At 47.9% G+C, this 22,793-nt stretch overlaps 1 protein-coding gene across 1 annotated transcript in view; it reads left to right on the forward strand.

The window, feature by feature from the left end:
* LOC147113360 (VPS10 domain-containing receptor SorCS1-like) overlaps window positions 1-22,793 on the forward strand; it is a 1,462,440-nt gene that overhangs the window by 1,246,333 nt on the left and 193,314 nt on the right. Inside the window, exons 10-12 of the mRNA XM_085996119.1 lie at window positions 2,711-2,857; window positions 15,295-15,397; window positions 22,377-22,465. Coding sequence (XP_085852245.1) covers window positions 2,711-2,857; window positions 15,295-15,397; window positions 22,377-22,465 — 339 coding nt within the window. The remainder of the gene's footprint in view (window positions 1-2,710; window positions 2,858-15,294; window positions 15,398-22,376; window positions 22,466-22,793) is intronic.

Below are 22,793 nucleotides of genomic sequence, written 5' to 3' on the forward strand. Positions count from 1 at the left end.
CATAACAAATGGCCAGCTGATACTCTGGCTGTGCTATTGCAATGATCAATCTGAAAAGGGGATTAAATTAGCTTGGAGAGGATCAAATTGTCCCATTTGGCTGAACACCATAATGGATTTAGTGAATGATGTTGTTTGATCGTAGCATTAAAGTCCAAGCTAAATGTTGTTGGGAGAAAAAAAAGACATCCTTCTATATTATACACTCCGAACCACTTTCTCCTGGAGATTTAAAAACAATTGCTTTTTGGTCCATGGACAGGGAAAGCAATTTTGAAATCTTCTATGGCTACTTAAACCGTATCTTATGTGTGGGGATCCTCTCCAAAGCCTTTTACTGATGAGAGTAGCCGTGCTGAAATATATTTGGGGGATTTTCTTTGTAGTTAGTGGCGTCTCTATTAACCCTGTCCCTGTAGATCCCCAAGAACATCCTTTCCTCTCCCCCAGGAGCTGACTTTCTCTAGTCTCCAAGTGCAGCGATTATTATAAACACAGTGGAACGATTCCTTTGGGGCCATGGTTCTGCAGGAGGCCTTTTGTGGGCAGATCTGGATCAGGGTGGAACATTCGCCAGCCCACTAGTTGCACAACAGACACCATCCCAAATTCCAGAGTCATCTTATATGGATGGGTGCCCGTGCCGTAAGTAATACTGTAGCCTTTGTAGTTTTACAAAGTTTTAGATGCATTTAGAGGCAGCTAGACAAACACATGAGAGAGAAAGGAATAGAAGGCTAATGCTGAGAGGGTGAGATGAAGAGGGGTGGGCAGAGGCTCGTGTGGAGCATAAACACCGGCATGGACCAGTTGGGCCGAATGGCCTGTTTCTGTGCTGTGCATTCAATGTAATATGCCTGAGACCCCCATAAATATGTCATTGCGGGGCCCAATGCCTGTTTAAGGGCCTTTCAGTAAAATTCGTCAGGCCTGCTCCGCTCAGTTTTTTGGTTCGATAAGCGACCAAGTAAAACGTGCATTTACCTGGAGCTGGAATATAATCGTTCTGTGGTCACTATCCCCTAAGGAAGTCATGCCTTCCATTCCCTGTACGTTGTCTGGGTCAACTTTCCATTACCAAGACAGGATGTGAACAGCCTCTCGTGGCTCCCATGACATACGTACTTTGTGGTGCGGGCAAACCAGTTTTTTTTTTTATAAACAGATGACATAATCCCACCAGTTCCGCCTGTTTTAGTGACATCCTGCAGATGTTTAGATGGAGAAAAAAGGGGCAGCGACCCAGCTTAACCAGTCCCACCCCAAATTCCAACCCCCTCACCCACTTCAAAGAAAAGGAACACCCCCAGAAGATCATTGAATGGCGGAACAGGCTCGAGGGGCTAAATGGCCTACTCCTGTTCCTACATTCCTATAAGACAAAGTACCAGAGACAAAATGTGTGCCGCCTCTTTACTGATCTCTGTGTGAACCTATCCAGTGTTTAATTAACAACAATTAGGCTTTGTAGCCTTAAGACCATATAAAAGTGTCAGACAGAAAAATGAACTGGTCCATCCAGCCTGTCCCATACAATCATGAAGCCTTGGTCATCGTGATACACACACACTCCCTACCCACCTCCGCGGACCATGTCATTTCCTGGGAGAGGCGGGAAAACCAGATTAAAAACCCCAGCCAATTAGGGAAAATGAATCTGGAAAATTCCTCTCCGACCCCCTTAAGAGACCTAAACTGGTCCAGGGAATCACATTGGCCCTGATTTATATTGCAGAGTGCCTACCTCTTGTACGAAGTGATCTCCTCCTCAGCCAGAGACAGGTTCAGCTCTCTCCTCCTCAGCCAGAGACAGGTTCAGCTCTCTCTTATGTAGCGGTACAGTGCGACTCAACTTTCACCACACAAGCTGGGTCCACTACTCTCTGGGAAAAGATGAAGGCGCACCAAAGAAGACTCGAAAATAAAGTATTACATCTCCTATTTTGAAAGAACAGCACATTGCCTTACTGTGAGCAACATTGTGGGAGATTTGCTGGTGTACTGGATCATTTATACCGGTAGCAGGGGGCGCAAGTTCAATCTAATAAAAGGGGAAATTCGAACTGATTTCAGGGAGTTCTTCAAACCAAAAAGTGAAAAAGACATGGAATGAACTTGCAGGTAAGAGAGTGAAGGCAAAAACCCTGGAATCATTTCAGCAACAGTTGGATGCAGAAGTGAAGGACTCTGCATACTTCCTAGACTGGCAAGCTAGATGGGCCAAATGGCCCTCCCCATCCACAGGCATCTTGTGAACTAATAATAGTTCTAAACTTTTATAATTAATTGCCACAAACAGGTCACTGTAGCGTAACATTTGCATATTGAATTATCATTGGCCTGCAGGCATCTGTAAGGAATACCTATTATAGTCACATGTGATCATATGCTGAGTTGTCATTGGCCTGCAGGCATCTGTAAGGGGTCCTAACTCCATCTTGTCTCCACTGTGCTGTATGATTGAGTTCACAGACCTGATGCTTCATAAAAGAGTTTAAACTGCAATACTCTGTTGTCCTGCAATTTATTAGTTTTGTACAAAGTGTGCAAAACAGGACATGTAGAAGGTTAGTTCAAAAAAGGAAGGAATATCGAAGTTTCAGGAGATGAGAGAACGCCATGTAAACCTTAAAAGTAAATGTCTTTGATATTGTTAAAAGCTAGCCCCCATTTCCGTTGATGGTATTTCAATTGTAACCATTTTTCCTAGGTAGCAGGGATAAAGGGAATGTTCTTGGCTAACAAAAAGGTACAAAAGCAGGTCAAGACCGTCATCACATATAACAAAGGACGAGACTGGCGACTGCTGGAGGCTCCCAGCACAGACCTGAGAGGCAATGACATTCACTGCCTTCTGGTAAGCTACCATATCAAGTGCCTCACTCAAATCATTTCAACCCTTTTTCCTCTCGTCATTTTGTTTAGGACTTTTATTCTTTTAAAAGGCATTTTTTTTAAAATCGTCATCCTGAACTAATGGAGGCAAAGGAAGTAGAGAAGAGAGGTTAAGCATCATGATCAATATGGCCTTGGAGCCAATTGGAGCCGAGTAAAATAAAAGAACAGCGGGTCAAAGTTAATCGCATGATTATTGGCATTTTGATTGCACTTTGAACTTTTTGGAACAAAAGTCAGAAAAGCTTTCTCATCCCTCACTCGACATTAACTGACAATGCAATGCAATGGAGCTGATTTCACCTATCAATAGAAGCAATGATGTGAGACTTCTAGTCTCAAAGTTGGAACTTTAATTGCATTAAATTGTCTTTGCCTCGGCCACGAGTGGCAGGATGAATGATGCCTTTGAGATCAACATGCATTCAGGCACACATTTGAGCTAGGAGTAGGACATACTGTAGGTTAATCTGATACAATCTCCTAAAAGCCTCCAGTGTCCCTAAAACTAATAATTCTTTATTAAGTTCGCTTCTACTGCTAAAGTTTGGCATATAGATTTATTAATTATTTTTTGATGCATTTTGAGGAAGATGAATGTATTTCCTTCTGCAGAGTTTAAAGAGCATAGAGCAGGGATTTTGGCTCATGGGGCGATATGCTAATCCAAGTGTTTGCAATCCAACAGTCATTAATCCCATTGCCTGGTGGCCTTCTACATATTGTGACTCATAATGCTCCTGATGGATGAACTCAGTAACCAAGTAGAAATCCTATACATACTCTTATTACTCTTCCGTGCAATGTATTTATCCAAGTAACCTTTTAGTGCAGTCTACCAATCTCAATAATTCATCATTGGACTCGAATCTGACCTGGTAATCCTTCAATGCACTAGATCTACCCATGTATCCCTGCAATACACTTTATCTATCCCAGTGACTCTTTATTGCGCTCCATCTTTTCCATTAACCATTGACCTCTATCTGTGCCAATAGCCATTCAATGAAATCTATCTATCCCAGTAGCTAATCAGTGCACTCCATTTATCCAAGCAAGCGTTCAAGTACTCAGGAGACGGGTCAGTCACTAAAATCTTTTAAGGAGGCTGCGTCCCTCCATTTTAACTCAACTTTTATTCTTAACACCTGCAGATGAAGGGAGGCGAGAAGGGCCAGATCCGTGAGGTATGTGCGTTTATTGCATTGTTTGTGGGTCAGGAGCAGCAGGAGTGCCCCACCCAGCCCACCAAGCAGGCCTTTCAAACATGCCACGATGGGACCCCCACGATCGGCCGTCCCACCCCCGATGTTTGACTCCCGCCACCCTGTGATGTCCGACTTCCCCTCTCCCTCGTGATGCCCCGTGCTCCCCCACAATGTCCCATTAACTCCTCGCGATGTCCCATTCACCTCCCCCCCCACCTCCACCCCCACCCCCGATCCCCGATGTTCCATTTACCCCACCACCACCCCGCTTCAATGTTGGACTTACTTTATATCCGCTCCTCAGCTGCTTTCCCACCCGACAGACAGCCTGTCAATCTGGCTGACGGTCGGACGGGAAACTTGTTGAAAAAATTTAAATCTTTTCCCTTTTTCCAGCTCCAAGTCATTATCATAGAATGGTTACAGCACAGAAGGAGGCTATTCGGCCCATTGAGCTCATGCTGGCTCTCTGCAAAAGCACTTCCCCGCCCTTTCCCCGTAGCCCTGCAAACTTTTTCCTTCAGGTACTTATCCAACTCCTTTTTGAAAGCCACGATTGAATCTGCCTCCACCACCCTTTCAGGCAGTGCATTCCAGACCCTAACCACTCGCTGTGTAAAAAAGCTTTTCCTCATGTCGCCTTTGGTTTTTCTGCCAATCACCTTAAATCTGTGTCCTCTGGTTCTCGGCCCTTCCACCAGTGGAAACAATTTCTCTCTATCTACTCTGTCTAGTTGAGGCCGAACCAGTATTTTACAAAGGTTCATCATAACTTCCTTGCTTTTGTACCCTATGCCTCTATTTATGAAGCCCAGGATCCCGTATGCTTTTTTAACCACTTTCTCAACCTGCCCTGTCACCTTCAACGATTTGTGCACACATACCCCCAGCTTTCTCTGTTCATGCAGCCCCTTTAGAATTGTACCCTTTAGTTTATATTTCCTCTCCTTGTTCTTCCTACCAAAATGTATCAATTCGCACTTTTCTACATTAACTTTCATCTGCGCATTCCACCAGCCTGTCTATGTCCTCTTGACGTCTATCACTATCCTCCTCACTGTTCACTATACTTCCAAGTTTTGTGCCATCTGCAGATTTTGAAATTGTGCCCTGTACACCCATGTCCAAGTCATTAATATCCATCAAGAAAAGCAGTGGTCCTAGTACCGAACCCTGGGGTACCCCATTGTGTACCTTCCTCCAGTCCGAAAAACAACCGGGCACCACTACTTTCTGTTACCTGTCACTTAGCCAATTTCATATCCATGCTGCCACTGTCCCTTTTATTCCATGGGCTTTAACTTTGCTGCCAAGCCTATTATGTGGCACTTTATCAAACACCTTTTGGAAGTCCATGTACACCACATCAACCGCATTGCCCTCATCAACCCTCTCTGACACCGCATCAAAAAAACTCAATCAAGTTACAGTAGTTAAACATGATTTGCCTTTAACAAATCCGTGCTGGTTTTCCTTAATTAATCCACACTTGTCCAAGTGACTGTTAATTTTGTCCTGGATTATCATTTCTAAAAGCTTCATCACTACTGAGGTTAAACTGACTGGCCTGTAGTTGCTGGATTTATCCTTACACACTTTTTTGAAAAAGGGTGTAACATTAGCAATTCACCAGTCCTTTGGCACCATCCCCATATCTAATGAGGATGGGAAGATTATGGCCAGTGATGTAAGAAAACTACTAGGCACTTGGTCTGAGCGTTAAACAAAGCTTTAATCAACTGTTTTACAACATGGAGGTATAGCTGTGTCCTTCACTAGTTCCTGTTAAGAATGTCCTGCGTAAAGCTGGGCCCGTGCCCGAGTATTTATACTCTCCCTTGGCAGGCTGCTCAGTATTATTTCATAAGTCTTTCTTTCATAAATGACTGATTCATGTCAGCCAGTAGCTCCGCAATTTCCACCCTTCCCCTCCTCAACATCCTAGGATGCATCCCATCTGGTCCTGGTGAATTATCTACTTTAAGTACAGCCAGCCTTTCTAATACCTCCTCTTTATCAATTTTTATCCCATCCAGTAACTCAACTATCTCCTCTTTCACTATGACTTTGGCAGCATCTTCTTCCTTGGTAAAGACAGATGCAAAGTGTTGAGTTTCTGGGTCTGTGCCAATTAACCCTTTCACTGCTAAGTTCCGAAAGATTCAACTTGATCCATGTAGGTGACAGTAATTATATTTTATTCAGTGAAATTGAGACTTGATACATTACAGCATCAGAGTAGCAGTTAAACAAGGTGCAATCAAGGTTTATATTACCCGTTGGGCCCTGGGTAGAAGACGTGATCTCACCGGGCCAATCCCCGTTGGACTTGGCCTCCAGGCTTGCTCATCCGCCCGGTGTGACACGTGTGGGTCCTCCGCCAACCCGAAACTCTCCTCGGCACATCTGGTGGATGTTCCCAAGCTTCTTGCCGAATTCCTCTACAACCTAAGTGTTTGAGAGACCCCTTCTTATACTTCTTCCCAGCAAAGCCTGTGGGGACCAGTTAACCCAATCATTGCCTTACACCTGAAACCCCCGTCCAATTACAGTGATGCCACGTACCTAATGATCCCGCCTGCCCCGGTCAGGTCCTCATCTCATGACATCCTGACATCATCTGTTTTTGACCATCAAGACTCAAATCTGGGGTAGTTATGGCAACACAAATGGAACATGTCTTCATGTGTAGCGATATGGTGTCCTTGCCGTTTGCCTATGTTTTTAATTCCCTGCAGATGTTATAACATTCCACACAGTGGCAGCCACACATGACCTTGCTTCCCAGGCTAGCTGTCTGCTGTTTGTGTGCCAGGAGGGCTGCTGACTGTATCTTTAATTTGGCCAAGCAAGGCCCAACGCCTATGTTTCTTCCATTACCACTTCTACCCAGGGCATTTTACATTAGTTTTAAAAGCATGATTATTCAAACATCTTTGTGCATTGCGTATCAGTTACATAATAAAAACAATACAAACTTAAGACTATAACTAATAATACTTATTTCATTTAGTCCAGTTAGTTAGTAGGGAGAGTCAGAAATGAAGATTTCTCCCTTTCTTACTAAAGCACTCATTTAGTACCTCAGCTATACCCTCTGCCTCCATGTGTAGGTCTCCATTTTGGTCCCTATGTGAAGGAATAAGCCATATAACTTATTCAGAAAAAGACACCATTCTATGAAAGAATTCTGGCCTTATTAAAACATGACAACCTGGGTCTGGAAATCTAGAAACCGAACTATGAAAAAGCTGTGAAAGCATTCTGGCTATAGAGATAAGATAAGTTGTTGACACTGAATCAATAACCTTATTGAAACAGAAGGTTAAAGGCTCCTGACAGTCTGAACCTTTGGGAACAAGACAATAGTTCACCCTGTATAAGGTGTTCTAATTTACACCTCATAAAGAAGCACATAAAAGTAACAAACATCTGCCTTCATAAAAATGATACCAAGTAAAGCACACCTGCTGTTACACCGTTTTTTATGATAAATTTAGAACACCTAGAGAGAGAGACATGGTTCTGTAGTGCTACCAGCTGAGGTGACTGTAAGAATTGCAGGGGTCAGCAGAACAATGACTAGAGATAATTAGCTTACATCAACAGAAAACCTTAAAGGAAATACCACTGGAAAAGGGTATAAATATGGAGCTCTCAAATGGGATAGTAGACTTGCTTAAAGGGGCAAAGTGATTCTCGGCTTCAGAGCCAGCTCTGTAAGTCTCCAACTCTTTGTACCTCGGGAATCAAAGGTACTGTATTTGATTTTGGTGGATACCCTAAATAAAACTAAGAACTGTAAAACTATAGGGAAGTTAAGATTTGAGAGTAGGTCCTCTGATAATAGAATTGTAAACTTTCTTTTTTTGGAACTGTTAATGTTGCGATTGACTCACCAACTGTAAATTATATGTCAGTTCTTAAATAAATCTATATATTTTTAGAATTGTCTCACATAATACTTCTGTATCAAACTTGCGAACTCAATCTCTGTACACTCTTGGATGAGGAGTTGCAGAATTCTGGGGGAGTTTTCCAGACCCTCATAATATCCAGAATGTTGCAGTCTAGCTAAACTTATTAAAAGTGCTATCTGGAGGACGGTAACATTTTTAGGTTGTTCCTTTCCTTTAGGGAGAGATAGTCTGGACTTTTAGACCCAATTAAGCGTCTTTAGGATTGAAAGTGAACATCTAAGGAATACGCCTGATCCGGGGTAGCCCTAAAAGGGCTAGGAGTAGTAATTATTCCTTCACCTAATTGGCCCCACCCTTCCTCTTACTATCCATTTATTATTTATATGACTATAGAAGTCTTTTGGATTCCCTTTTATGTTAGCTGCCAGCCTATTCTGATACTCTCTCTTTGCCCCTCTTATTTCCTTTTTCACTTCCCCTCTGAACTTTCTATATTCAGCCTGGTTCTCACTTGTATTCTCAACCTGACATCTGTCATACGCCCCCTTTTTCTGCTTCATCTTACTCTATCTCTTTCATTATCCAGGGAGCTCTGGCTTTGGTTGCCCTACCTTTCCCCCTCATGGAAATCTACCTCAACTGCACCCAAACCATCTCCCCTTTAAAGGCAGCCCATTGTTCAATTACAGTTTTGCCTGCCAATCTTTGATTCCAATTTACCCGGGCCAGATCTGTTCTGAACCCACTGAAATTGGCCCTCCTCCAATTAAGTATTTTTACCCTAGATTGCTCCTTGTCCTTTTCCATAGCTAATCTAAACCTTATGATACTATGATCACTGTTCCCTAAATGTTCACCTACTGAAACTTGCTCCAACCTCATTCCCCAGAACTGATCCAGCAATGCCTCCTTTCTCGTTGGGCCGGAAACGTACTGATCAAGAAAGTTCTCCTGAAGACACTTCAGAAATTCTTCCCCCTCTCTGCCCTTTACACTATTACTATCCCAGTCTATCGGGTCCTATGTGTGAACAGGAAAGCTATTTTAATGGGAAACAACACATAACCAAATATAAATTGGGAATATGCAAGCAGTTTAGAAAAATATATTATTGATTTCAAACTATTCACTTTCAATCTGCCTATAATAAAAACAAATGCAAGATTGGAGGACACCTTTGATACCCCTTAGCCACTTTCCTTATTTGAGGGAAATGAGTGGCTGCCATCTTGAAAAGTGTCCTGCCAAGCATGACTAATTGGCATTGCTGCAGAATGGTATCAACTCAACAAAAAAAAAAGAGCAACTTTAAAGCATTGGGTCTCGGAGATAGTGTGTCGGGTTTGAGTTTAATAAGAGCATCAAGTGTCAAATACAGCTTTAAAATCAGAGCTCATTGCTGTGCTGCATGCAATAAAAAAAATCCTGGTTACTATAACAACAGTGACTACATCTCAAAAGTAATTCAATGGCTGTAAAGCACTTTGAGGCATCTGAGGGCATGAAAGATGCTGTATGAAGGCAAGTTCTTTTTTTCTTTCAGTAATGGTTATGTAAATGTAAAGACTACATTTTTTAATGAACTTATTTCATGCAATGTTGTCTTTGGTTGTCATCAGAGAGATGCAGGCCTAGAAATTCAGTTTGCACAGTTTTGGGGCGCTAAAGTCGGGCGTTCGGTAAATTTAGCGCCCGCCGGAAATTGCAGGCAACCGCGCCGAAATTCAGTGGATTTGGCCAAGAGTTTTGGCGAGCGCTGAAACCGGCGTTGCAATGCTCGGTTCCGGCGCTGCGGCCTGATAACGCCGATGCCGGGCGCAGCGCAGGTGCGGTCATGTGTTGCTTGACAGCAGACACCCTGACGCCGGCCTGCTCTTAAAGGGGGAAGGGTCAACTTTGACTGCTGCCACGCCCTGCACACTGGAGCCCTGCTGCTCGGCCTCAACAGTGCTGGTGGGACAAAATAGCGCCAGAACAGATGGAGATGGCCCGTGAAAGAGCCCAGCGCTTCTCAGACCATGCACTGAGGGTGCTGATTGATGCTGTCCAGGAGAGAAGACCCATCTTGTGCCCGGACAATGGCAGAAAGGCTCCCAGGAGAGAGTTCAGGAAAGCCTGGAGGAGCATCGCCCGCAGGGTCTCCTCAAACTCAGATGTGCCCAGGACTGCGGACCAGGGCCGCAAAAAGTTCAATGACCTCTGTCGGCTGGTGAAGGTGAGTACCCTTTCCACTGTCCTCCTCATCCTTGCATGTGAGCCTCACACTATGGGCAAAGGGACCTCAAAGGCATAATGGGCAGCCCTCCTCACGCAGCAATGCCACTGGCATGATCATCAGCAGCACTTTCTGCACTGACCACACTGGCCAGGCTATTCCACCATGGGAGGCAGTACACACAGCAACAGGGCACCACATTGTACTTAGAGTCCGTCCTTTCTCTTGCAGGCCAAGCTGGCAAGAAATGCGCGCAGCCGGCTGGAGACCGGTGGTGGACGGCCCCACTACCAGGCTCTAAGTGCTCTGGAGGAGAGCGTCGCTGGACTCCTGCGTCCCCGGGTGACTGGCCCTGTAGCCATCGGGGATGCGGACCCTGTGCTGGGAGCCACTGGTAAGGAGATGACCGCTTGCAGCTCTCTCGTTGCCCTAGTGCTTCCGATCTAAATCCTTTCCCACTGACGGACAAATGCGCATAATGCCACCGCTCAGGCGTCCCTCGCTGACGCCCTGTCCTCACTTTAAAGCTACTCTTGTGCCTTCCTGCTTTCAGCTGCTGAGGAGGAGGTGGTCCCTGAGGCGCCGGGTGCCAGGCCCTTGGAGGAGGAGGACGTCCAGGACGAGGAGGAAGCCGGGCCATCGGGCGAGCCCTCAGCCGTGCCAGGGGATGGCAATGAAGGGGGGACGTCTGGCATGCAGGAGAGCCAGGGGGAGGTGTTGCAGGGGAGGGCAGATCCTGCTTGCAGTGGGGTCCAGGCAGGCGGCAGGGGTCGGCCAGCTCGGCCGGCTTCTCCGCAGCTGCAGAGTCCTCTCTCCAGTCCGGAGAGTGGCCTCGGCCAGGAGGTGCGCCTCCTGCAAGAGATCTCGGTGGCGTCTGACCGGCGCCACCATGAGTTCATGGGGGTTGTGCAGCAGATGCCGCACGCCATCGAGTCCCTGGCTCAGAATGTGGCAGCATTCGGCCAATCACAGGCCAGGGGGGTGGAGCAACTGGCCGCAGCGCACGCCAGGGGGGTCGAACTACTCGCGGCACTGCAGGAGGAGAGTCGCCAGAGAGGTGGTTCCTTCGACACACTGTCACAGCAGCTGGAGGCACATACCCGGGCAGTGCGGTCACTGACTTCTGCCACACTCGCTTTGACGCAGAGGCGTCGCACCCGCACCCGCCGCCCTGCTGCAACACAGCGGGCTGGCCTCCAGCACATAGCTGCGCCAGCTGAACTGCCAGGCCGGACGACTGCCACTGTGTCTGCTGAGCCTCGCGCGCCTGGCAGCAGCCAGCTTGCCCCCCTTGGAGCATCCGACACTGCCACTCCCCCAGCCAGGGTGCGAGGAGCTGCTGCTGCCACTGATGCTGGCCAGCCACAGCCGAACCAGTCAGCAGCCGGCCCCTCCCGGGACGTGCGTCGTGTTGGCCGACCCCCAAGGGCATCTGTCGTGACGCATGGGGGCCCTCATGAGCCTTCCCCCAGCCTTGAGGCCGCCACAGGGCCCACGTTGAGGCGGAGCAGCAGGCCGGGCAGGGGCCGGGGAAGGCTCTCTAAGGACTCGCCCTCTCGGCACAGCCGCTAGAGTGTGGTCTCTGCAGCATTGTATATATGGGGGGGATTGTGTTTTGGGGGCTGATTTTTGTGGATGGCCAAAATTGAAGGCATTTTTTGTTTCTATGGGGGTCTTTCTGTTGGCGAGGGGGGCCCTTTTTTTGTTACGGCCAATGTTGAAGGCCATGTGGATGGCCAACTTTTGTTAGTCCTCCCCAGGTTGGGGGAGTGACATATGTTTGTGACTGTTTTTTGGGTGTGTTCTGTGTTTTTGAGTTTCATGTGGGAAGGGGCCTCAGTTTGTTAAATAAAGGTTTTTATTTATTCAGCTTGTCCAGGTGTCATGTTTCAAGTGTTTGCTGCGTTAACCGGCTGACGGCTTCCGGAGCGGCTGCCTTCAGGTGCGCTCATTCCCACAGGCCATTCCCTCACAGCGGGCCTAGAAGTGTCGAGCAATAAGCCCCCGGCGTACGGCCCTTGGGCCTTCTGGCCCCCTCCTGGCCTGCTCCTCCTCCTCCTCCCCCTCCTCCTCCTGATGGTCCTCCTGCTCGTCCTCCTCAGGTGGTGGTGCAATGTCAGGTGGCAGTGCCTGCGTCCGGCGGATAGCCAGGTTGTGCAGCATGCAGCACACGACGACGAACTGGGACACTCTATCCGGCGAATACTGTAGAGAGCCGCCGGAGCGATCCAGGCAGCGGAAGCGTTGCTTGAGGACGCCTATGGTTTGCTCTATGACGTTCCTTGTTGCTTGATGGCTTTCGTTGTATGAGTCCTCCGCTGGGGTCCTGGGCGCGTGGAGCGGGGTCATGAGCCATGTGCACAAAGGGTAGCCCTTGTCCCCGATAAGCCATCCCCTTGGTGGAGGCTGTGCCTGGAACATGTCAGCCACAGTAGTCTGGCGCAGGATAAAAGCATCGTGGCTGCTTCCTGGGAAGCGGGCATTTACAGCTAGGATGCGCTGCCTGTGGTCACACACCAGCTGCACATTGAGGGAATGGTAGCCCTTGCGGTTGCGGTAAACCTCGGGATTGTCTAGAGGTGCCCGCATAGCCACATGCGTGCAGTCAATGGCGCCCTGCACCATGGGGAAGCCCGCGATCCTGCCAAATCCCACTGCACGCTGCTGCTGCCTCTGTTGGGTCATGGGGAAGGAGATGAACTGGTGTCTCCTCGCGAACAGTGCATCGGTGACCTGCCGGATGCAGCGATGTACAGCGAACTGAGAGATGTTCGCGATGTCCCCAGCAGCGGCTTGGAACGAGCCGCTTGCATAAAAGCTGAGAGCCACCGTGACCTTCACTTCCACCGAGAGAGACGTCCTGGACATGAGCTGTGGCTGCAAATCTGCGTGAAGCAGCTGGCAGATCTCTCCAACCACCTCCCTTCTGAAGCGCAGCCTCTTTACACAAAGTGCTGCAGACATGGTGACATAGGACACCTGCTGCCGGTATTGCCTGGGTGCGTAAGGCCTACGTTGGCGACGCCTGATGGCCCTTCTGTGTCTACGCATGGCTGCCCGTCTCTCACAGCGTCTGCGAGCCCTCCGCACATAATGCTGCAACTCAATGTTGGCCCCCCATGCAGCCCCCATAATCAAGGTCGCAACAGTGAAATCAGCAAGAGTCAAATGTCAAAGCACTGGCCAGAAGCCAGAAAGACCTCTCCTATCTTGTCCCAAATCTGGAATCTCTGTCCCTTGGTCTCTGTGTAGAAATCCAAAGCAGTGAAGTCATTGCAGCAAAATGGCTGGGCTTTATAGGTCAGTGGAGGTGCCCTTTAATTTGCGCTCCCCGAGGCCCACAGGGCCTCTGCAACGTTCCATTTTACAATTCCTAATAGCGCCACGCCCACATTGGGCGGGCGCCACTCAATTTCCGGGTTGGGGCGCTAAAACAGCGTTGCGCGAGGATATGCCGTCATAAGCTGCGCGCGCACCCGAGCGGGCGCTAACACTTTGCGCCGGCGCTAAATCTCAAATGAATTTGGGCATCGGCGCAGATCGGTCTGCATTCCGGCGCTAAGGCTTTATCGACGGAAATATAGCCCTTTTTTGGCGTTAGCGCCTGGCGCAGCCAACTGAATTTCTAGGCCGCAATCTCTTCCTAATTCAGTGGTGGAAGATCTTCTGTGGTGGGCCTGTCCTGGTGAATTTTACTCTGCCACTACTCCAAAGAGAATTTCTAAAATGGAGGCCAAAGGCCTGACAGGAGTAGGGCGTTGTCATAGTAACATGCAAATTAAGGAAAATAGCACCATTTTTCCCCCTCATCGGCTTGGAACAATCACAAAAATGCCGTCTCTCTGTCTTTGCCCGCACCTCGGCTGCGAGCGCGATGATGTCATCGTTTTCGCAGCGATGATATCATCGCCTCATTCTAAGTCCCGGAGGCTGGTTTCCCTTTGAAAATTCAGCTGAAGCGAATGTTCGAAGCACAAACAATGCAGAGCCACAACTAACCTCTGCACCTCCTCCAGCTGCACGGGACCCAAATCACAAAGGAATAGAGCACACCATTAAACACATCGGGCTAAAAATTCGGTATCGCCGCGCCAGGTCTTTAGTGCCTGAAATTTTGCGCTCGCCCGGATTCCCGTAGCGCCCGCCTGAAATTCAGTTGCGCCGCCCCAAGATGGAGGCGGGCGCTATTGCAGGGTTTGGCCGCCTCGTTTGGGGCGATGAAAGTCAGTTTCAGGCGTCCAGCTGCCGCTGCGGCACCCGATGCGGTGCGGCAGGCTGGGGTACTGCAGGCCTCCTCCTTCTCTTAAGGAGGAGCTGCCTGCAGCCGTGAGATCACCGCTGGATTCCCCCGGCAAATGAGCCCGGCACCACGGAGAAGTGCCGGGCTCGCGGGAATCAGACACCAATGCCGCGGGGGGGGGGTGCAGGAGTCCGGGGAGGGAGGTGCGGCCAGGCGGCCGCCGGGAAAGCGTCCGGCCGCCCCTCCACCTTTATGCGCCGGCCTCTCGGAGCTGCAAGGCACCGTTTTTCAAACGCTGTTTGCGGCCGCTACGGGCGAGGCGGCCGCAACTGAATTTGGCCATCGGCACGGAATAGCATTGGAACCGGGGCGCTGCGCACACCGATGACGTCATCGGTGCCGGCGCAGCGCTACCGGCTAACGCCGATGTTAGGGACCAACTGAATTTCGGGCGCTAAAAAACTTCCGGCGCAAACCACTCTATAGCCAATAAGTGGGCGCAAACGCGACTGAATTTCAAGGCCATCATCTTTACAACTTGGTCAAATTAATTTTTAATGTGTAGTGCAAACAGAATACATTACAGAGGATTGTGAGGCATGAGTTCTATCCCACTTGATATCAATCAAATCCCACGGATCTCTGTATCATGGATAATGCATCCCCTGTTCATAAACACCATCAAGATTAGGCATGCTCATGTCTTAAAAGTTCTGGATTTTTTCGGCAGCATGGTAAATATTTGTGTCTATGGTAACTTTGAAGTTCCTTGGCTGGTTTGAGTCATACTGCAACTTTTTCTTTCTGTTTTTGCAGCCATATTGCTCACTGAATCTACACTTGAATGTGGCACAGAATCCCTATACCTCAGGAAATATAGGCAGCAAGTACTCCGCACCTGGTATCATCGTGGCTTCAGGTACTGAATGTATTCCCAGTTCGATAAGCATACAGTACACTTTCCTTCAATTTTTTTTTTTGAGAGATTTTTTTGTGGTCTTCAAGTTACATTTATAGTTCTGTTGGTAGGGCACAAAGCAGTATCATAACTGATTCCTATTGTTCCCCTCTCTTCACCCGATCTCTTTCCCCTTGTGCCCCCTATTCTCTCTGTCTCTCTTGCTCTCTATCTGTCTGTCTGTCTTTCTCTCTCTGTCTCTCTCTCGCTCTCTGTCTGTCTGTCTTTCTCTCTCTGTCTCTCTCTCGCTCTCTGTCTGTCTGTCTTTCTCTCTCTGTCTCTCTCTCGCTCTCTGTCTGTCTGTCTTTCTCTGTCTCTCTCTCTCTTTCACTCTCTCCCCTCCCCCACCCCCTACAGGCCATCTCAACTATCACCTCTATCTACCCTTTATGCCCCAGTCCTCCTCTTCTCCTTATCTGCCCTCTCTCACTCTCCCTGGCTTCTCCCCCGCCCTTCCTTCTGCTCCTAACCCTTTGTCCCAGGAGTAAATCCCAAGCAATGTGTCGCTTTCCCCCATGGGATGGAATCTCTGTTTCATTTAGTAAGGTGCAGTCCCTTGCTGGATGTGATGTGAATTGTGGTACTCAGCTGAACAGCCCCGAGGGCCCCAGGTGATACCCCAGGCGTGTGCTCTGTTCACCCAGGCCAGTGCTGTTGGCCTCAGCACCCCTGTGTTTCAAGACAGGAATCGGACAGTAGGAGTAAAGGGTAGCTATTCACAGTGGAAGAAGGTGGGTAGTGGTGTTCCACAAGGATCAGTGCTGGGACCACTGTTATTCACAATTTTCATTAACGGTTTAGACTTTGGAATCAAAAACACAATTTCTAAATTTGCGGATGACACCAAATTGGGGGGATAATTAATACTGAGGAAGACTAACAAATTACAGGAAGACATTAATAAACTTGCAGAATGGACATATAATTGGCAAATGAAATGCAACACAGATAAATGTGAGGTATTACATTTTGGTAGGAATAATATCACTAGGAGGTTGCGAGTCTGGGTGAGGTAGAGGAACAAAGGGATCTCGGAGTACAATACACAATACACAAATCACTAAAAGTATCGACACAGGTTAACAAGGCCATAAAAAAAGTAAACCAAGCACTAGGGTTTATTTCTAGAGGGATAGAATTGAAAAGTAGTGAAGTTATGCTAAACCTGTATTGAACCTTGGTTAGACCACACTTGGAGTACTGCGTACAGTTCTGGTCGCCATATTATAAAAAGGATATAGAGGCACTGGAGAGGGTGCAGAGAAGATTTACAAGGATGATACCAGAAATGCGAGGGTGTACCTATCAGGAAAGGATAAACAGGCTGGGTCTCTTTTCTCTTGAAAAAAGAAGTCTGAGGGGTGACCTGATAGAGGGCTTTAAAATCATGAAAGGTTTTGACAGAGTGGATACAGAGAGAGTGTTTCCACTTGCGGGGAAGAGCAAAACTAGAGGCTTTCAATAGAAGATAGTCACCAAGAAATCCAATAGGGAATTCAGAAGAAACTTTTTTACCCAGAGAGTGGTGAGAATGTGGAACTCGCTACCACAGGGAGTGGTTGAGGCGAATAGTATAGATGCATTTAAGGGGAAGCTAGATAAGCATATGAGGGAGAAGGGAATAGAGGGTTATGCTAATAGTTAGATGAGGAAAGACGGGAGGAGGCTTGAGTGGAGCATAAATGCCGGCATGGACTGGTTGGGCCGAATGTGCCATATATCTTATGAAATCCTATGAGATTGAGTAGATTTGACCTATACTCTCCGGAGTTTAGAAGAATGAGAGGTGGTCTCATTGAAACATATAAGATTCTGAGGGGGCTTGACAGGGTAGATGCTGAGAGGTTGTTTCCCCTGGCTGGAGAGTTTAGAACTGGGGGTATAGTCTCATGATAAGAGGTCGGCCATTTAAGACTGAGATGAGGAGGAATTTCTTCACTCGGAGGGTTGTGAATCTTTGGAATTCTCTACCCCAGAGGGCTGAGGACGCTCAGTCGTTGAGTATATTCATGGCTGAGATCAATAGATTTTTGGAATCTAGGGCTAAGGGGATTGGGTGGGAAAGTGGAGTTGAGGTCGAAGTTCAGCCGTGATCTTGTTGAATGGTGGAGCAGGCTCGAGGGGCCGTATGGCCGACTCCTGCTCCTAATTCCTATGTTCTTAAGTTCTTGTGTAACAGGAGTCAGTGATGGAAAACTGGACACTTTTGCACCTCCTATAAGCATCCGCATTCCCAGGGAAGTTTAAAGTAGGACAAGGGCTACTTCTGCTTTGCCCAAAGAAAATGCTTTCCCCCCCTCTTCCACTATGGTGTTGACTGTTGTTTGGGAACAATTCTTTGAAGGTTTGGCAGCCGTGGTACCTCACTCGACTAGCCATCCGTTACCTGGACAGTAAGTACTGACAGGTACACTGGATCGCTCTTCACCTGGTGACCAAACTAGTGATCTTCTCAAGAAGAATTCACTGGATTGGGCTCAGGACCAAGAATACCAGCTGTTTTTCACTTCCTTAGCCTACAGGTGCTCAGCTCAATTGTAGGGTCCCTTCTGCAATCCTAGCTGAGATCAGCTAGCTTAGTTCAGACCAGAATTTGAACCTCCTTGCCTTTGTACAGTTCAGTAATGCACCAATGCGGCATTAGGAAGCTTCGGACAATATGCTTTTATTGAAGACTCAACTGAACACGAATGCTGCAACACTCCGGTTCACCACTCCAGCCATCCTTGGGATGCCAAATGGTATTTTTGAAAGCCATTTCCTCCCCACACCATTTTTCCATTGCGATATGAGCTGGAGAAGGCTTATTGAGAGGCAGGTGACCTTTCTGCAAGTGCATCCCCGATTTTCATCGCTGAACCATTGGTGGCCGTGCCTTCTGTTATCTAGGCCCTCAGCTCTGGAATTCCCTGCCTAAACCTCTCCGCCTCTCTACCTCTCTCTCCTCCTTTAAATTGCTCCTTAAAACCTACCTCGCTCCTTAAAACCTACCTCTTTGACCAAGCTTTTGGTCACCTGTCCTAATATCTCCTTATGTGGCTCGGTGACAAATTTTGTCTGAAAATCGCTCCTGTGAAGAACCCTGGGACGTTTTTACTGCATTAAAGGTGCTATATAAATGCAAGTTGTTGTTATTGTTGCTGCTCTTGAGCCAACCAGTAGAAGTTGCACTCGAGCTGCCTGAGGCAATTTTTTTATTTAAATTTTTTTTTTTATTAATTGATGGGATGTGGGCGTCGCTGGCTGGCTAGGCCTGCATTTAGTGCCCATCCCTAATTGCCCTCGAGAAGATGGTGGTGAGCCGCCTTCTTGAACCACTGCAGTCCATATGGTGTAGGTACACCCACAATGCTGTTAGGAAGGGAGTTCCAGGATTTTGGCCCAGCGACAGTGAAGGAACGGCGATACAGGTCCAAGTCAGGATGGTGTGTGGCTTGGAGGGGAACTTGTAGGTGGTGATGTTCCCATGCGTCTGCTGCCCTTGTCCTTCTAAGTGGTAGAGGTTGCGGGTTTGGAAGGTGCTGTTGAAGGAGCTTTGGCGAGTTGCTGCAGTGCATCTTGTAGATGGTACACACTGCAGCCACAGTGCACCGGTGGTGGAGGGAGTGAATGTTGAAGGTGGTGGATGGAGTGCCAATCAAGCGGGCTGCTTTATCCTGAATGGTGTCAAGCTTCTTGAGTGTTGTTGGAGCTGCACTCATCCAGGCAAGTGGAGAGTATTCCATCACACTCCTGACTTGTGCCTTGTAGATGGTGGAAAGGCTTTGGGGAGTTAGGAGATGAGACACTCGCCGCAGAATTCCCAGCCTCTGGCCTGCTCTTGTAGCCACAGTATTTATATGGCTGGTCCAGTTCAGTTTCTGATCAATGATAACCCCCAGGATGTTGATAGTGGGGGATTCAGCGATGGTAATGCCATTGAATGTCAAGGGGAGATGGTTAGAGTCTCGCTTGTTGGAGATGGTCATGCCTGGCACTTGTGTGGTGCGAATGTTACTTGCCACTTGTCAGCCCAAGTCTGAATGTTGTCCAGGTCTTGCTGCATATGGACACGGACTGCGTCAGTATCTGACGAGTCTCGAATGGTGCTGAACAGTGTGCAATCATCAGCGAACATCCCCACTTCTGACCTTATGATGGAGGGAAGATCATTGATGAAACACCGACAGGAATGTTTCCTCTCCTTTGCTCTGTCAGAAAATGCCTAGTTTTCGCTTAGCTCCTCTCCACAACTGGCCACGAACTTGCTCTACGGGACAAACTGGAAATGAACCGGTTGTCGACTAAACCTTTGGCTCAGAATTTAGGGTTTACTTTTTCACAGGGAAGCCAGATAAAATGCCCTTGCTGTAAGAGATATTACAGTGAGTCCCAAACACATAAGGGGTGACGGGGGGGGTGGGGCGGCGGGCGGGGGAGGGAGGAATTTTAACTGCCAGCAGATTTTTGGCAGGAAACCGCTGGTTTCGGTTAGTTTTCCGCCCGCCCGCCCACGACAGTATGAGGCCAATTTTAACCACCGGGCCTCATTGATGTTCCGCCAGTCCATTGGAATGGGTGGGAAATCAGTGAGAAGTGGCTGCAGGCCTCTGGAAAAATGTGCAGCTCTTGGACACCCACTGGCTCTCAGGTAAGTGTGGCAGGAGTGGGTCTGGCAGTAGGTAAGAGTGTGGTTCTGGGGCAGGGGAGAGCTAAAATGTCCTTGTTTAGGCCTTCCCTGTCCCTGAAGTGACCCTCCAGGTAAGTCTTTTACTTACCTACAGAGGATAGTAAAAAATCTAACCTGGAGGGTCTCTTCAGCTACTCAATCCTTTTCACGCTGACATGTTTAGAATGGTAATTACCATAATCAAATCAAAATCAAATCAACTTTTATTGTCATTGTTAGTGCACAAGTGCAGTACAACGAAATGTAGGCTTGCGGCTCCCAAGAGTGTACATTTGGATTAAGACATTTAAACATTCAACATACATTTGGCTTGTAGTATATTAACATAAATATAACCATAATAAAGTGCATTGGCAGATGTGCAGGCTTTAGAGTTTATTTGTGGAGTTCAGTAGGATGACAGCCCTGGGAAAGAAGCTGTTCCTAAATCTGGTCATACGGGTGCGAATGCATCTGTAGCGTCTCCCAGATGGCAGGAGGGCGAACAGACTGTGGCTGGGGTGGGTAGGGTCTTTGATGATGGACCGTGACCTCCGTAGACAGTCCAATAATAAATGTGGACTTAGGAGTTTATAACACACATATCAAAAAAAGAACAGATGCATGACTAAGACGGGGAGTGAATTATATCTGTGCACCCTGGTTTAATGACCTCCTTACCTCTCACCCCACCTCACCTGAAAGTCTAGTTTCCCATGTGCGTTGCCCTGGGTATGGCCAAGTATAAAGTTGACCAAGGGCAGACACGATGGCATAGTGGTTAGCACTCTTGCCTCACAGCACCAGGGACCCGGGTTCGAATCCGGCCTCGGGTGACTGTCTGTGTGGAGTTTGCACATTCTCCCCGTGTTTGCGTGGGTTTCCTCCGGGTGCTCCGGTTTCCTCCCACAGTCCAAAGATGTGCGGGTTAGGTTGATTGGCTATGATAAATTGACCCTTAGTGTTAGGGGGATTAAATATGTGGGGTTACGGGGATAGGGTGGGATATGTGTTGGTGTAGGGGTTACGGGTATCGGGTGGGACATGTGTCGGTGCAGGCTCGATGGGCCGAAATGGCCTCTATCTGCACTGTGGGGTTTCTGTGATATCTGTGGTACTCATGAACCCATTTTTAAGATTTTTGTTTATTTGGAAAAAAAATGGTTGTTGGTGATTACACCAGAGGGGTGATTCCGCAACCCAGATTCCCCCAGTGGGGACTGATGATCGCGGGAAGCACATCTCGGGAAATAGTCTTCTACGGCTGGCGATCGCCGGAGAGGGGTTCTCTCGTGAGCGTTGCTTCCTCTCCGGGAGTGTCAGACTGTAAAATCCACCCCTCAGATACATGGGTTTTGTAGCCGATTAGTACAAGGCAGAAACAGATCTATGGACACTGCATTAGCAGTTAATGGATCTCAAGGTGACTATTTTACAACAGTGACTACACTTTAAAAGTACTTCATTCCCTGTAGTGCGCTTTGGGAGGCCCTGAGGTCGTGAAAGGCACGATATAAATGCAAGTTCTTTATTCTATGCTGGTATTTTCTGGTCTTTAGAAATGGCCCATCTCTGCCCTTGCCTCAGCTCATCCGCTGCTGAAACCCTCATCCATGCCTTTGTTACCTCTATACTTGACTATTCCAACGCACTCCTGGCTGGCCTCCCACATTCTACCATATGTAAACTTGAGGCCATCCAAAACTCGGCTGCCCGTGTCCTAACTCGCATCAAGTCCCGTTCGCCCATCACCCCTGTGCTCGCTAAACTACATTGGCTCCTGGTTAAGCAACGCCTCGATTTCAAAATTCTCATCCTTGTTTTCAAATCCCTCCGTGGCCTCAACCCTCCCTATCTCTGTAATCTCCTTCAGCTCCACAACCCCCGAGATATCTGCGCTCCTCTAATTCTGCCTTCTTGAGCATCCCTGATTATAATCACTCAACCATTGGTGGCCGTGCCTTCTGTTGCCTAGGCCCTAAGCTCTGGAATTTCCTGCCTAAACCTCTCCACCTCTCTACCTCACTTTCCTCCTTTAAGACGCTCCTTAAAACCTACCTCTCTGACGAAGCTTTTGGTCACCTGCCCTAATTTATCCTTATGTGGATCGGTGTCAAATTTTTTGTCTTATAATACTCCTGTGAAGCTCCTTGGGACGTTTTACTACGTTAAAGGTGCTATGTAAATACAAGATGCTGTTGTTAGAAATGGTTGAATTGTAGCCTTGGGCTGTTAATGAAACTGTTATTCGGTAATCGTGGCTGATCCCTGGTGGCTTTGTTTGAATTTTAGGCAACATAGGCTCCGAGCTAATAATGGATGAGGAAAATCACACTGGCGGCATGTTCATCTCATCAGATGGGGGAAACACCTGGAGACAGGTAATGGCGATGAGTGCGGAAGAACATTTTCTGTTCATGAACTTGGCCTGATTCTCAATGACTAAGTTAACAAGGGCAGTATTTAACTGAACAATACAGACTGGAAGGCCCCAGGATCGATTCCTACTCTGTACTGAGTTCGCTGATCTCAGCCGCGGTGGGGGGCTGCAATTTAGCTCGCGTGCCGGCAGTCAATTGGTGCACAGCAAAGTCCCAAAAACAAAGCAATGTGATAAATGACCAATTCTGCTGCTTTGATGGTGTTGGTTGTAGGAGCAACATTGCCCAGGACACTGGGGGAACCTCCTGCTCTCCTTTGTATAGTGTC

Source organism: Somniosus microcephalus, chromosome 8, assembly GCF_052327205.1.
Source record: "Somniosus microcephalus isolate GS21.2 chromosome 8, FLI_Smic_1.0, whole genome shotgun sequence".
Taxonomy (NCBI): domain Eukaryota; kingdom Metazoa; phylum Chordata; class Chondrichthyes; order Squaliformes; family Somniosidae; genus Somniosus; species Somniosus microcephalus.